We start from the raw sequence: 16,612 nt of genomic DNA, 5'->3' as shown, positions 1-16,612 counted from the left end.
GTCTAATTGAGGATTGATTGGCGATTATGTTGATAGTGAGCTGAATTGTTGTGATTGTCTCGCAAGCTGCCACCTGATGGCGATCGATGAGGCAAATTGCCACAATTAGTTCATTTTCTCAACAGTTGGGGTCGCCAAGCGTCCAAAGCGGAGCCAGCAAAGGAGTGTGCTCTGCGCAGACCCACACAGTAGAGTGAGTAGACTACCTTACACCCCCCACCCTCTCTCTCTATCTCTCTCTCTCGCTCTCAGATGGGAGCGACAAAACACGGACGCCCACCTATCTCTCACTACAGAAAACGCTCTCGCACTTTTCTTCACAGGCTACTATATACTCAAGATGGCGGCAGCCTCATCAATCCAGCCGCCGACTGTTCACTCTTCTTTGGTCCAGGAAAACGCACTTTTCCCGGAGATGGAGGACAGCCCGGAGAGCCGACAGGATGAGAACACCGCGTCGTGCGACCCATCCTGGACCAGCCTCCGCGACCTGCCTGATCTGGAGACGGAGGAGGTGGAGAGGAGACTGGGGAGAACTCGCCAGGAGCTGAGCAACAGGAGGAAGATCCTCATCAAGAACCTGCCCCAGGACACCACCAACCAGGTGCGTTGATGGACGGATGGACCACTTGATGAAGTTACAAAGCACTGGCTGTAACACCCATGTATTTGCACTATATATTACTCTACTTTGCAATTTCCTGCTCCTAATGTAATCACTTTTTTTAATACGCTGCGAGTTGATGAAACAGGGAATACATTTGTAATTGATCTCAGCTGACGCATCTCAGCTGGGTGCCTAATGGACAGTTGGCATTTACACAAAATGTACTTGGCGACAGGTGTTTATAGACCAAATAGTGAAAGCTCCGTCCGTTGAAACAGTCCGTTACTTTCTGTCGGCACTATAAAGAGGCAGTCGAGTCGCGTTTCATTACAAAGTTATTTTTAAATGTAGGCTATTCGTAAATTCGGAGATTTAATTTTAAACAATGCATTGCCATACAATATTCCGCGAGACTACCCTGCAGTGCCAATGCCTTCATTTTTAATTATTTTATTTTTGTAATTGTCATTTCCAGACACTCAAGTTGCGACCAGATCCAAGCACACGCAGGACTGTATACGTGCTGTCATTACAGCTGCACTATATAACTTTTTTTGTTAAATAAAATGTAATTTGGTCCAAACTGTAGGGTCGAATATATTCGACCCTACAGTTTGGACCAAATTACTTCAATCAATCAATCATTGTAATAACATATATGTTATTACAATGATTGATTGATTGAAGTATTCATTATCAGTTTGCAGAATTACAGTACATTTCAAGCACAACTCAATACAAAAACTGTTAACTGTGAGTGCAGGCATATACAATTGGGGTGGTTGTAGGCTATTTTATCTCCCTGCTCTTCAATTGAGATATTTAGGTCATGTCTCACCTATAGACAGGAATTGACACAAATTTAGACCTGAAGGTCAAGATTCAGTTTCTCCCCTGAGCAAGCAGGCAGGCTCTGTCAGCACTTAGCTGGAAAGAACTCTGGTGTAGAAGAGAAAATTAAGTTACATATGGTGCAGCTTTAAAAGGTTGCCAAACAGCAACTTGAATGAGTGAACCTTACCATTACATTTTTATTTCCAAGACGTGCACAGTTTTGACAGTTTGATATGTTTTCCAGTTCATCATTCGCAAAAAAGGCTACAGCTCGTAGGCTATGTTTAACCACACGGGAAACCATATGTCAAAACGGCATGCATGACTTTATGATTTAATTCATGAAAGAGTGATAGGAATCATTAATCATGCCTGTGTGTGTGGGGCAGTTTTAAGGCATTGGCTGGTGCTGGTGGTGGTAAATTCCTTTAGGCTGTAGTAGTTAAATTATTCTGAGCAAGAGACTCTGACAGTGCCAAGGACCAATACTCTGCCCAGAGGGTGTGAGAGTGTGTGAGTGCGTGAGTGTGAAAGATATCGTATGAGAATGTCTGTGAGTGTGAAATATTCTGTAGAAGGATGTAGACCTAGTTGTCCTTGTCCACATGCGTGCGCCTGCACCACGAGTGTGTGTGGGAAAGAGAAGAAAAGGGACAAAGTGATAAAGTCTGAGAAATTAATTTTAGAGTCAGGCGAGGCATCAGAAATTGAATTTCTCCCCAGCCACATTATGACAGTAGCCTCGGGACCGCAGGCGTTTTGTTAAAAAAAAAAGAAAAAAGCCTGTGCGAACCTTGTATTTTGCTAACCTATAACAGTGCAGAGGGGTGTTGCTTCAAATTTGGTGACATTGATTGATTGATTGATTGATTGATTGATTGATTGATTGATTGATTGATTGCTTTATTAGACAATAAAAATGCAAACAGCACAGTGTACAGTTAAGCACTTGGTCCAAAAGGATAGCACCGAAGAAAGACCTTACGGTCTTGGTTCCATTCGGGGCCTATGCATTCATTCACAATCAAACAATGACAACATGACAGTGATAGATTTAGTGTGCCTGAATGGAGCAGTTAAGTCACACCTGCAAGCAGTGATAAGACGGGGTCAAGCCATAAAAGTAATAAAGCAATAAAGAAAATAGCCATACGCAATGCCTGTCTTCTAATTAGTAGCAAAATACTACTTGGAAGTTGATACTTGATACAATGATAACTACAGTGACTGCATTAGGACTAACAAGTATAGAGAGGAGTGATGTAATACTCTTCCTTCCATCCATCCATCCATCTTCAACCACTTATCCGTAGTCGGGTCGCGGGGGCAACAGCTCCACCAGAGAGCTCAGTGACTTCCTCCTGGGGGATCCCGAGACGTTCCAAGGCCAGTGAGCAGCGACTCTACTCCGAGTCTCTCTCGTGTGACTGAACTCACACTATCTCTAAGGGAGATGCCAGCCACCCATCGATCGCTTGTATTCGCAACCTTATTCTTTCAGTCATGACCCACACTTCATGACCATAGGTGAGAGTAGGAACGAAGATTGCTCGGTAGACAGAGAGCTTTGCCTTCTGGCTCAACTCTCTTTTCGTCACGATAATACAATAATCAAGTCATTGGGAGACCTAAAGGTCAGAGATCCTTTGACGAATGACTGTGAGCTTCAGTTCTTGAGCGATTCCCACGACCCTCCATATTGCCATATCGCCGGATTTCGTGGAAAACAACAACACCGAACTGCCAAAACTGCGAAAAATGGTGGAACCCATAAGAAAACAATAATGGATCTGCGCACCTTTGGGCTTGACCCCTAATAGGGGGTAGGTCACAGTTTACTATAACCTGCATCTCCCATCAGTCAGTCCGTCAGTCACGCCTCATTACACACTCCATATGTGGCCAATGCAGAATTAATTCCATATGTTGATCTGACCTCATCAAACCCTGTACACTCAAGACACGCTCCATATATGGCGGCTTATGGCCAGTACAGAATTCATTCCATATGTTGATCTGACCTCATCAAACCCTGTACACTCAAGACATGCTCCATATATGGCCAAAACAGAATTCATTCCATATGTTGATCTGACTCATCAAACCCTTAGATATCCATATATGGAGCTGACCTGTTCTGACATACCATATGTTGATCTGACCTCATCAAACACTGTACACTCAAAACACTCTCCATATATGGCCAGTACAGAATTTATTCCATATGTTGATCTGATCAAACCTAGATCTCCATATATGGAGCTGGCCTGGTCTGACATCACAATGGTGACTCGACCAGCTCAATAGAATGAAATTCTATATAAGTAAATAACGTCCCCTAGCGCGGGGTCTGTATACATACGGACCTGGCGCAAAAATAATCAATTATAATAATTAAAACAAAAACATATTTCATGGCATGGCAGGCATGCTCATATCAGGTGTCAGAAAATGGAATGATCTGGCATAATTTCACGGATATGGACATTGTTTCATGTGACTGGATTTGACTGAGGGGCTGCCATTGGATTTTTTTCAATTATCGTTTTGTCATGTCATGAAAGCAGGCATAGCTTCAAATTGACATATTGATTGTTCAGTTTGACCCACCAGTTTTGGAGAAATGGCTTATAGAGTAATGTCTTGCAGAGAAACAGTGAGTTGAGAAGACAGAAAGGTTGACTTCTGTGGACTGAGACTAACATTACACCTAGCTACATGTTTGAGCATTTATTTCATTACATGTTATTTTCTGACATGCTCTAGTCTGTGAAGAGTCTGCCTATGCTACTCATTTTGGATACAAATAAATCAGTTTTTCTCCTCTGCTGAAAAGATGGTGCATGATGGCAGCCCCTCAGTCAAATCTGGTCACATATTTGATTAAAATTGTCTGGAGCTGCTCAGCAACAGCTGAAATTCTGTTTCAGTATGTGTGTGAAAGGCTTTTGAGGGCTAAGGTGATGTAATGGGACTGCATAGTGTCCTTTTGTAATGTGTCTTTTTGTGTATATACTATACATTTGCATTAGGGACCCGGTGTACAGGCATTGGGAAGTGAAACCCTATGGTGAATGATACAGACCATCACTTGAGCTCCACAGGAACCATAGTTGACATGTTTGTAACTGTGTGGTGTAAACCAGAGGAGAAGGACCTGGGGCCCGTTTCACCAAACTTGGATTAGAGATTAAACCGGGATTTAACAGATATCCTGGTTTAATATGTCCTGGATCAGCGATTAACCGGTTTCATGAAAGGTGGTTAATCTTGCCAGATTAATTTTGCCAGTTAACCTGGATATGTTGAGGCTTGATTCGGTTTCATGAAAGCAATGCCACACTAGTTACCATGGAAACTAATGCTGTGGATTTAGCCTGCTCCTAACCTAATCCTGATATCTTTTTTTTTTACACTTATTCAATTATTATGGGTTTATGTTGCCTTATTTTTATCGGTCTGCATTAAAGGACTAATTTAAGCACTATATAAAATCAAAGAACCAAAATATATAGGCTGCACAACATCATCATGACAGCTTGTGAGCTTGTAGATCAGCTACTTTTGGTGAATGTTCCCCCAGAATAGGTTTGCTGTCGTGCAAGTGGTTAAGAAGAATTATTATATTATATTATATTATATTATATTATATTATATTATATTATATTATATTATATTATATTATATTATATTATATTATTTTTTTGTAAAAGTGAAAACCACTAAATATTACCATTACTCATTGTTTTACAACATATTACCATTGTAACGTTTCACACACTATTGAACCCATGACCCACGGTTCACCAGTCTGGTCCCTGTCTGGGCAACAACCCCCTTCCCCAAAGGTAGCTCCCTCAGAGGAGGGTGTTATGGCCAAATATCACAATGCGACAATATCATTATGCTTACAATATTAAGAATTCTGTTACATTTATTATGATGATTTCATTATGAAGTTTTAAGTGGTAGATTTGGAGTAGTTAATCATTCAGTCTATCCACTATTGAGAGTATTTTCTCTCTTTAATTACAGCAGCAGTATTTATTTTAGAAGCTTAAGTCCTTGTATCAGTAAGTCTGGAATAGATTAGTAAAGATACTGAGATATACAGAAGGGGGCAGTAATGCAACTATTAAGGATGCAAACTGCCATAATATCCTACGAAGAAGAAGGATCAGTAAATCTGTGTTCCACCGAATGGGTCTAGTGACAAAAAGCCAGCTGTCTATTCAGCCAGGCTTTATGATCCTGGCTCGCTAAATCCGCCCATTCTAAGCCTTGCTTGGCTTTAGTGGAACGGAATAAACCAGGCTGTACAGACCAGGATTTAACAAACCTGGTTTTGCCTGGATAGTTAATCCAAGTTTCGTGAAATAGGCCCCTGGTCAGTTTGACTCTGTATTTGAAGCCAGGTGAAAGAGTATGCCCTGACTAGCCCTGGAAATTAGTTTATATACTCCCAGGGTTTAAATTGATGGGGAAGTACCGCCTGTGCACGCACGCACATACGCACGCACGCACGCACGCACTCACTCACGAGTACGGCCCGCGCACGCACGCACACTCTTATGTAACCTGTCTGATAGACCCCCCCCCAACCAACCCACATCCATCTCTCAATTCCCCTCACATACTGCCACCACCCCTTTAATGAACACTAACACTATATCATTCTGTTTGAGTGTTTTGTTTGTGTGTGTGTGTGTGTGTGTGTGTGTGTGTGTGTGTGTGTGTGTGTGTGTGTGTGTGTGTGTGTGTGTGTGTGTGTGTGTGTGTGTGTGTGTGTGTGTGTGTGTGTGTGTGTGTGTGTGTGTGTGCGCGCGCGTGCGTGCGTGCGTGCGTGCGTGCGTGCGTGCGCGTGCTACTTCCCCATCAACGTGCATGCGTCACGCTCCTGCCTGCCTGCCTGCGTGTGTGCGTGTGTGCGTGCGTGTGTGGTGTCCAGGGTGCACGGTGTCAGATATATGTTCCTGCTGACAGTTTCCGAGTCATAGAGAGAGAGTTGGGGGGGAAGGGAAGAAGGAAACGAGAGAGAGAGGAGAGAGAGAGAGAGGGAGAGACGAGAAGTGCCGGATGAGAGGAGAGCAGACTGTGAGAGGAGGACATGTGTGGAGAAGAAGGGGTGAGGAGGGGGATAAGGAGAGGAGATAAGGATGAGAATAGAAGAGGAGAGAGGTGAGGCAGGGAACGAGAGACATGGGAAATGACGGGGAGGGAGGACGAAAGGAGAGATATACACAGGAACATTCCTAGTTCTGTTAAAGCAGGGATGTCAAACTCAAATACACAGTGGGCCAAAATAAAACAATTGGTACAAGTTGAGGGCCGGACCGTGCTTCAACACATGGGCACCGGTCATGAGGACGTCCCAGGCAAACGGCAAAAAAGTAAATGCATTACAAACTGAAAATGCATTATTATTAAGCTCAGTTTCCTGTTTTATGATCCTCACAAAGCACTGCTTTCATAGTAAAATGATAAAGTAAATCAAATCAGTTGCATTCATAGTCTTCTTAGGTAATATTCTTTCATTACAGCCACACAGAAGACACACAGAGGTTTGCCCTCTGCCTACTATCTGACTTGAAAACCTGTTTTCAGAGTCCACCTTTCTTTTAGCCAGTTTTGGGGAGAGGGGTAGCTGAAAGTTGACCACAGGCGATATACTTTCACTGCTGATCAATAGTGAAGAGAAGACGCAGGCTTGCACTCGCGGGCCCTCGATACGCAATGCACTCGCAGTGCATTGTGGGACATAGTAGTATTATGGTGGTCCGTGCAATATTGATTGATTGATTGAAGAATTTATTAACAGTTTGCAGAATTACAGTACATTTCAAGCACAAACTCAATACAAAGGCTGTTAACTGTGAGTGGACGACCCAATTAAGCATTACACTTGTTTCCAACAGGGTCCACCATGTTCAAATCATCAAAACATTTAGAGACGTACAAATAGACACTTCTATAGACAGAACAGGAATTCATCAAAAAGGAGGTAAAAAGGGAAAAGAAATATATACAGTGAGGGGAAAAAAGGGGGGGGGCGGGGGGGGATTCAGATTTTACGGGGGCCAGTTTCGAATTGCAGCCATCCGTAGGTGCCCTTTGAGAGCGGTTTTGAAGGAGTCAAGGGATTCGCATGTCTTAATGACAGTTGGTAGGGCGTTCCACATTTTGGTGGCATAGGAGCGAAAAGAATTTAGTCCCTTGTTTGTGCCGAATCTGGGTTGTACATGGTTCGTTGCACTCCCTCTGGTGTTGTGGGTGTGGACTTCGTTAACATTAAGGAAGTATCTAGACAGGTACATGGGTATCTTGGTGGTGTATCGAATCTTGTGGACCAGACCCATTGCAAGTTGCTGTACTCTGTCGTCGACCCTAAGCCATTCCAGCCTGTCGAAGTGGGCAGGGGTGAGGTGGGTTCGGGGGGCTAGATCAAGTAGGAGCCTGACCAGTTTGTTTTGGGAAGTCTGGAGCCTGGTTTTAAGGGCCTTTGAGGTGCTGTGGTACCAGGAGGTGCATGCATAGTCAAAGAAACCCTGTACAAGGGCTCCTGTTAAGGTCTTCAAGGTGTTTTTGTTGACCAGTGAGGACATCCTGTAGAGGAATCTTGTTCTATGGTTGACTTTTTTGATTACGTTGGTGGCCATTTTATCACCGGAAAGATTAGCCTCCAGGATGGAACCTAGGTAGGTAATTTCATCTTTACGTGTGATAACATTGTCACCCACTCTAACCAAGAAGCCATTTGCCTTGCTGAGATTACTAATAGAGCCAAAGAGAATGGATTCAGTTTTTCCCAGGTGTAAAGATAGTTTGTTATCAGCGAGCCAGGTGCAGATTCTACCGAGTTCAGAGCTGAGGGCATTTTCAACCTGCAGTTTGTCCCTGTCCGAGACCAGCAGTGCTGAGTCATCTGCGAACAGGAACAAGTTGCAGTCACAGGCTGAAGTCATGTCGTTTACATATATTAGGAACAGTAGAGGCCCTAGTATGCTTCCTTGTGGAACGCCACAGCTCACTGGGAGGGGGGGGGACAGTGTTCCGTTCACTTCCACCATCTGTTCTCTCCCCTCCAGGTAGGATTGCATCCAGCTCACTGATGTGCTATCGAAACCAATTGCTTTTAGCTTGTTAACCAGTATGGAGTGGTTCACGGTGTCAAAAGCCTTTTGGAGGTCCAGCATGACCATGCCGCAGTATTTGCCAGCGTCCACCTCTTGTTTGATGTGGTCGCTTAAATAGAGAAGGCATGTGTCAGTGGAGTGGGATGTTCTGAAGCCAGATTGGAACTCGTACAATAATTTGTTAGTGGCAAGATACTTTTCAACCTGTTCATAGACTATTTTTTCCATCACTTTCGAGATGGAACTAAGAATAGAAATAGGGCGGTAGTTGCCGGGGTCTAATTTACTCCCTTTCTTGTGCAAGGGGGTTACTTTGGCCAGTTTGAAATCTTGGGGGACCTGTCCCTGTTTGATGGAGAGGTTTACTATGTGGGTGATGATTGGAGCTATAGAGATGGCTGAGTCTCTGAGAAATTTGGAGGGAATGTTGTCATGGCCTGTGGCCTTGTGGGGTTGGAGGGCACTCAGTTTCTTAATTATCTCATCAGTTGTTACCATAACTAGTTTAAAATCGTCTTTACAAACACCTAGGTTTTTGTAGAAGGTTGTAATGTGCTCTACACCAAAGAGCCCAGAGTGGGAGGGCAGTTTGTTAACCAGAGTTGTTGCTATGTTTGTAAAGAAGATATTCAAGTAGTTGGCCACATCAAGGTTGTCAGTGATGAGAGTGTTGTCAGATTTGATGTTTATGTTCGAAAATCTGGTTTTTAGTTTCTGACCATAGCTTAGTTGATTGTTTAGTAGCTTCCAGAGCTCATGAGGATTGTTTTTGTTTTCCTGAGCTTTATCATTAATGAAGTTACTTTTAGCTGATTTGGTCATGGCAGTTACACTGTTTCGTAGTTTGATTCGTTGTGTATTAAGGTTGTTCAAACGAGCTTGGCGAACACTGTCGAAGCGCTTGGCTAGCTTTGACTTGCATTTTAGAACTTCAGAGCATTTTTTGTCTCTGGCTTTCATTGCAGCCAGTATGTCCGAATTCATCCATGGTTCCGAGCGGGTTTTGCCCCTGGTGGTTCTCAAAGGAGCCATGTTGTTCAGTACTGATGTAAATTTGGTTTTGAAGCCAAGCCAAGCTTCTTCGACAAGTGTGCTTTTAAGCTCATCGGACCAATCCAGACTCTCCAATACTTGGTTAAAGACCTCACTAGAGTAGGTTTTGAGGTCCCTAGATATGACTGTTTTGTGGCAGCCGGTCTTAAGTTTTTGTATTTTGCGGGTACAGAATATCATAAAATGATCACTAAGCCCACATACAATAACCCCTTTCTTGGAGATTCTGGATTTGTCCGAGGACAGAATGAGATCAATGACAGTTTGAGTAGAATCACACACTCTAGTGGGTTGGGTAATTAGCTGACTGACACTATGTAGATCACAGAACTTACTGAATGACTTAAACACAGGTGCTTCCTTACGTTGCATGTCTGTATTGTAGTCGCCAATCAGGATTTTCTCTACACATTCCTCCTCAGCTAAGCACCCCTCAAGTATATCATAGAACCCATGTTGGTCAGGCGGTCTGTAGACGGTGCCCACTAATACTGATTTAGCCTTTTTGAAAATTAATTCAACCCACACAGTTTCAATTTCATCATGCTGTAAGTCAGTACGAGTAACATATTCAGTGTCTTTGTGAATATACATACACACGCCGCCACCATGCCTGTTTCTGTCGTTTCTGATCAAAGAATAGTTCTCTATTTCAACTTCTGGGTCTTTGGTTGACTCATCAAGTTTGGTTTCAGAGAAGCTAATGATGTTCGCCTTACCGCATTGAAACATATGCCTGATTTCAGCCATTTTGGGTCCAAGGCTGTTGATGTTCAGGTGAAAGATATGAAGTCCGTTGGCTCTGACTATGGTGCTTATTTCCTCCGTGGTGAAGTAGGGAAGCGGAGGGCCATTGTTGATGTCTGTAGAAGCCGCGGGTTGCCGTGGGGGGAGGGTGGGGGGTGCGTGGGGGTCGTCGTGGGGTGGCGGGAGTGGGGCATGGGGTCCCTCGTCCAGGTTTGTTGAGGGCTCTGGTGGGGCCGATTGAGCCATGGTGTCAACCGGAGAAACAGCAGAAATAGCAGGTAAAGTATCACGTTGTCCGTCTCCAGCCGCTTTGTCCCCCTTGGTTGGATGTGGAGACTCTTCATGCCTGTAGATGGTGGTGTTGTCCGTGTCTTTTGCCTCGACTGCCGCCGATGTAAGATCACTCCGTCCATTGTCTTGCCCAGTGGCTGAGGTGTGAATGGGGGAGGGCGGTGGAATGTGGGGGGTGGTGCCGTTGAACCTGGTAATGTCTGCAGCCAGATCCAACTCAATGGCGGCCGTGTTGATTGCCGACACCTCTAGGACCGCGGCTGGGGTGGAAATGGGGGAAGGTGGTGGTCCATTGTCCTCAGTAGCCCTGGGTTGACTGGAGGTGTGGGGGAGGGGGGGGTGTTCCTCGGTCTGCTCAGGTAGGCCTGTGTTGTGACGGTAGGCCACGTTGATCTCTGCCGCTGGGGCGCCTTCAGCGAACAAGACGGCTGCGGTGGTATATGGGGGTCCGCTGGCGTTGGCGCCCTGGAAGGCGTGGAAGCCGTGGCGCGTTGCGATGGAAACGGCCGATGTTTGCGGAAGCAACTGTTGCTGCAGAGCGAGCAGTCTCGCTTGAGATCGAGTGACCGGACCAGGATTGGAATGAATGTCTCCCGAAAGCAGCAGGCAAAGAATAATCACAGTTCTGCGATCCATTTTGCCAGTCGGGGGTTTGTTCTTGCGATCCGGGTTTGCTGTTAACAAGGCGTGAATCGCCGCCGACCCAAAAGAAATGTGCTACACATTCCGAGCCGTTTAGGAGGAAAAAGTCGCTGTGAAGCTCCTCCGCTTCGTTTCCGTATCGTTCCATCTCTTCATGGTGTAAAGTCCATGTTGAATTAAAGAACGCGTCCGTAATCCATAGGATGAAGAAGAGGAAAAAGGCGGAAAAGGTTGAAAACGTAGCCATGTCGCTGCGTTGTCCGGAGAGAGCTCTGGAATGCGACTGCTCAGGTCGAGGTGTGATGACAGGTGTGATATACCAGAGGGCCAGTTCTAGTACTAATTAAATATCATCCCACAGGCCAAAGATAATTCATTCACGGGCCTGATTTGGCCCCCAGGCCTTGAGTTTGACATATATGTTTTAAAGCTTCCATCCGTAATCTTTTTCATGTCCCAATCACTAGTTCTTCTGTGTGAGAGAACAAAACATCTACCAGCTCAGCTAAGAGGCAAATCCCCAGATCAGCCAGGGGAGATATTGCACTTGAACTTCAGGCAGTACTACTTGTCAACCAGTAGCAGTCCTACTCGACACCAGGGTCTACATTTCTCAATGGAAGAGTAGGGAGCTCGAGATCACTTCTAAAATGTACTAGTTTTATTGTATTAACATGATTCTCTAGCACACATATTGGTTCATTTAAAATTATGTTTTATTCATTAGAAATTAGATGCTTTATGCAGCTTTATGTAACTGAATGGGTCAATTCGGCTACATTTTCACACACTGACTCTTACAGTTGCACATGAATAAATTAACACAGATGATTTTACTGCGTGGGTCATGGATCTGTGTGAGAGAGAAAGCAAGAGATGGAGCAATTATTATACAGTATCATTCTAGCAAGTGAGTATAGTGTTGAATTCTACTCTCCAGTACTTTTTTTTAATGCATTGTACCCCTCCATGTTAATTTTTTTACTTTTAAATGAAGTCTCTTGCAGTGTGGTGTCAATGTGGCAGTGAAAAACATGTTAACGGCTCCATTAGGAATTTGAAATTAAGAACAAAAACAAGGTTTTATTTGCTTCTGGGATACAGTAAAATAAAATGCATGACACGGTTGGCAGTGAAATGCGTGAAATCGTGATGGCCACGCAGGAGATGGTTGTGAAAGTGGTGGCGATAAATTGTGGTGTGTGTGTGTGTGTGTGTGTGTGTGTGTGTGTGTGTGTGTGTGTGTGTGTGTGTGTGTGTGTGTGTGTGTGTGTGTGTGTGTGTGTGTGTGTGTGTGTGTGTGTGTGTGTGTGTGTGTGCCTGCGAGTGTATGTGTGTAGGCGTGTGTGTCTGTCTGTGTGTGTGTGTGTGTGTGTGTGTGTGTGTGTGTGTGGAGAGACTAGTGAGAGATGGAGCTAAGTGAGGAATCCTTGCAATGCATGCCCACACACAAAGTTTGATCTTGCCAGCCCAGGACCACTTTTACTGTAGTGTACACCCACCCATGTTAATAGTTCCCAAAGTGGGGTCCAGGGACCCCCATGGATCTTCATGGTGGTTTCAGCCGATCCTCCGCTAAATTATTGATATTGAACATTTGAACACTCAGAGTTATGGGTGCCTGTGGCCTAATGTATACCAAAGTGGGGCTCCTTGAAATAAAAAGGTTGATAACCACTGTCCCATCTAGCCCCTGTCACTACTGTTGTTTGTCGCGGAGGGTGTAGACAACCTTGTCTCCTCCGAAGTACGTGATGTTGCCAGCCACTTCTTTTCACCTGACAGGGAGGAGTTTCACCGGGACTGCGTAATGCGTGCAGAGGAATACGCTATCGGTCCTAGTTCTGCACCTTGCTGAACTACAGATTCACAAATGAACCGACAGAGAATTCCACCGGAGAACACGACCAACTGTGTTCATTGGAACGCCTGGCCAAGTGGAGGCACCGTGGATAATTCACAGACAGTATGTCTGTGCAGATTAAATATTAACGCAGGCTTTGATGAGGACACATAATGAAAAATCATAATTATAAAACACCTTAATCTATCTAATTGCTGGCATTTTCTCAGCAGTTTTGATATTTACTATCACTCCCTAATCCTATACGTATATAAGTATTATGAGAAGAAAAAAAATGAATTCTGCTTTCCCTCTCATGTTGTGTAACTGTCTCTACCTCCCACTCTCACCTACAGTTCTTTTCTCCGCTTCAGCCTCTTGAGTGCAGTTTGCTTCATGGCTACACTACAGAGGTGCCTAGCGTTAACAGTAACACACATGCGCATACACACAAACTGAACACACAACAATGGACTCAGCACTGTGTCAATATACCGGTACTTCAGTTTAAAGCAGAAATTAAATTTGAAGGAATACTGTAGGCTGAACCTTAAGCCTAAATACTGTACATCTGACCTCAGCTACAGTATGTCTGCCCTGTGCGCAGACATAGCTGAGGTGTACAATTAACACATTGTCTGCTACTGACATACGTGTTTTAATAGCCATCTGTTGTCTGCGATTGACATATATATGCGTTTTATGTCGCTTTATACCGCATGCATAGACTACTGTTCTAATTAGAATCTTCCATGTCTCTTTACTCGAAAACTACGACGCTGTCCGTTGTGCTGATCAGACATCCGAGGTTCAGATCTGATTTCAGATTTTTCATCGCATCTCGATCGAAATATAAACGTTTCTCGAGAAAGATAGCTAGCATGAGCTAATGCTAACATTAACCTTTTCTTACAATGGAGTTCTACGAGCCTCCAAGCGGGGAAAACGGAAGCACTTGAGTAGTAATCTCCCCAATTCGGGCCTAAGCTATTAAGCTAAGCTATTACCACTTGTGCCCACCAGGCTGTGTTAAGCACAGCTTGACACCTCAGTATTGATTGCCTACACCTGACCTACAGGGCAAGGCTCCGTGGATTCGTCTATACACTCACTGCCAGGCAAAATGGGCGTGACTTTAGTGAAAATGGGTGTGGCTTTAAACCAACAGGTGGTCCGTGGACCACTGGTGGTCCGTGGAGGTATTGCATGTGGTCCCTGACCATGCATGTAGGATTTGTTGATTTATTTTAAATGTTCTTTCCACTAGTTGAGAAACTGTGAACGGTGGGGGGGTTTGTTTTTGCTGTTTTTTGTCTTTTTCTTTTGAGTTTGTCTTGTCTTGTTTAAAAAAAAAAAAAGGAAATCATGATTCTGTAATTCATTGTTTTGAATAATGATGATGTCTGCATTATCAATAAATAAACCTTAAAAAAAAAAAAAAAGAGCACCTACGGACGGATGCAATTCAAAACTGGCCCCTGTAAAAAAGTCCCGGCCCCCACCCCATTTTAGTTTTTCTTCCCCATACTGTAGCCTACATGTGATGAATTGAAAATGGAGGGCCCAGATGTAAACAAGTCTTAGTGCTTTTATTGGTTCGTAGCAGTTTTTATATTGACTTGTGCGGGACTGCGTAATGCGTGCAGAGGAATACGCTATCGGTCCTAGTTCTGCACCTTGCTGAACTACAGATTCACAAATGAACCGACAGAGAATTCCACCGGAGAACACGACCAACTGTGTTCATTGGAACGCCTGGCCAAGTGGAGGCACCGTGGATAATTCACAGACAGTATGTCTGTGCAGATTAAATATTAACGCAGGCTTTGATGAGGACACATAATGAAAAATCATAATTATAAAACACCTTAATCTATCTAATTGCTGGCATTTTCTCAGCAGTTTTGATATTTACTATCACTCCCTAATCCTATACGTATATAAGTATTATGAGAAGAAAAAAAAATGAATTCTGCTTTCCCTCTCATGTTGTGTAACTGTCTCTACCTCCCACTCTCACCTACAGTTCTTTTCTCCGCTTCAGCCTCTTGAGTGCAGTTTGCTTCATGGCTACACTACAGAGGTGCCTAGCGTTAACAGTAACACACATGCGCATACACACAAACTGAACACACAACAATGGACTCAGCACTGTGTCAATGTCAATATACCGGTACTTCAGTTTAAAGCAGAAATTACATTTGAAGGAATACTGTAGGCTGAACCTTAAGCCTAAATACTGTACATCTGACCTCAGCTACAGTATGTCTGCCCTGTGCGCAGACATAGCTGAGGTGTACAATTAACACATTGTCTGCTACTGACATACGTGTTTTAATAGCCATCTGTTGTCTGCGATTGACATATATATGCGTTTTATGTCGCTTTATACCGCATGCATAGACTACTGTTCTAATTAGAATCTTCCATGTCTCTTTACTCGAAAACTACGACGCTGTCCGTTGTGCTGATCAGACATCCGAGGTTCAGATCTGATTTCAGATTTTTCATCGCATCTCGATCGAAATATAAACGTTTCTCGAGAAAGATAGCTAGCATGAGCTAATGCTAACATTAACCTTTTCTTACAATGGAGTTCTACGAGCCTCCAAGCGGGGAAAACGGAAGCACTTGAGTAGTAATCTCCCCAATTCGGGCCTAAGCTATTAAGCTAAGCTATTACCACTTGTGCCCACCAGGCTGTGTTAAGCACAGCTTGACACCTCAGTATTGATTGCCTACACCTGGCCTACAGGGCAAGGCTCCGTGGATTCGTCTATACACTCACTGCCAGGCAAAATGGGCGTGACTTTAGTGAAAATGGGTGTGGCTTTAAACCAACAGGTGGTCCGTGGACCACTGGTGGTCCGTGGGGGTATTGCATGTGGTCCCTGACCATGCATGTAGGATTTGTTGATTTTAAATGTTCTTTCCACTAGTTGAGAAACTGTGAACTGAATGACCTGGTGACCTATGATGAGTCCATCCATGTAGTCATTTACTGACAAGTTGGAGTTTAAGAAATTCAACAGAAAAAGGGAGTTAGAATCTCAAGAAGGGGGAAGTGCACCGGATTGTCTGGTTGAGTTATTATTAGGACATTTTACCACTAGTAGTCAACGGTTGAGAAACAGTGGGATGTGTGTACACATGGGATGGATAGCAAGTGTTAATTTACAAAAGCACTAATCTTAGCCCATATCCCCACCCAACACAATAGTGGTCCCCAGGTTGATTCTAAGTCAGGGTGGTGGTCCCTGGTTCACAATCAGTTGAAAACCCCTGCTTTAAACAATGCTAAAAAATCCAAGTCGCCATTTTGCGGCCAAAGAAATTAAGTACAGTTTTTTTAATTTGTAAATTGATCTCATAGAAAGAAATTAGTTTCTGAAACATTGTTCAAAAGAGTTGCATATGTTTAGCTTGCCGCAAGCTGCTATAAATTATGACTGTCATTTTTTC

The 16,612-nt window shown here is 43.9% G+C and overlaps 1 protein-coding gene across 1 annotated transcript in view; it reads left to right on the top strand.

Moving 5' to 3' along the window:
- The first annotated feature begins 295 nt into the window (after positions 1-295).
- Positions 296-16,612, top strand: part of raver2 (ribonucleoprotein, PTB-binding 2) — a 107,928-nt gene continuing 91,611 nt past the window's right edge. Inside the window, exon 1 of the mRNA XM_079504940.1 lies at positions 296-604. Coding sequence (XP_079361066.1) covers positions 341-604 — 264 coding nt within the window. The 5' untranslated portion in view covers positions 296-340. The remainder of the gene's footprint in view (positions 605-16,612) is intronic.

Source organism: Electrona antarctica (assembly GCF_951216825.1).
Source record: "Electrona antarctica genome assembly, chromosome: 7".
Classification (NCBI taxonomy): domain Eukaryota; kingdom Metazoa; phylum Chordata; class Actinopteri; order Myctophiformes; family Myctophidae; genus Electrona; species Electrona antarctica.
The sequence above is the reverse complement of the archived record's forward strand: the minus strand, read 5'-3'. Positions and strand labels throughout refer to the sequence as shown.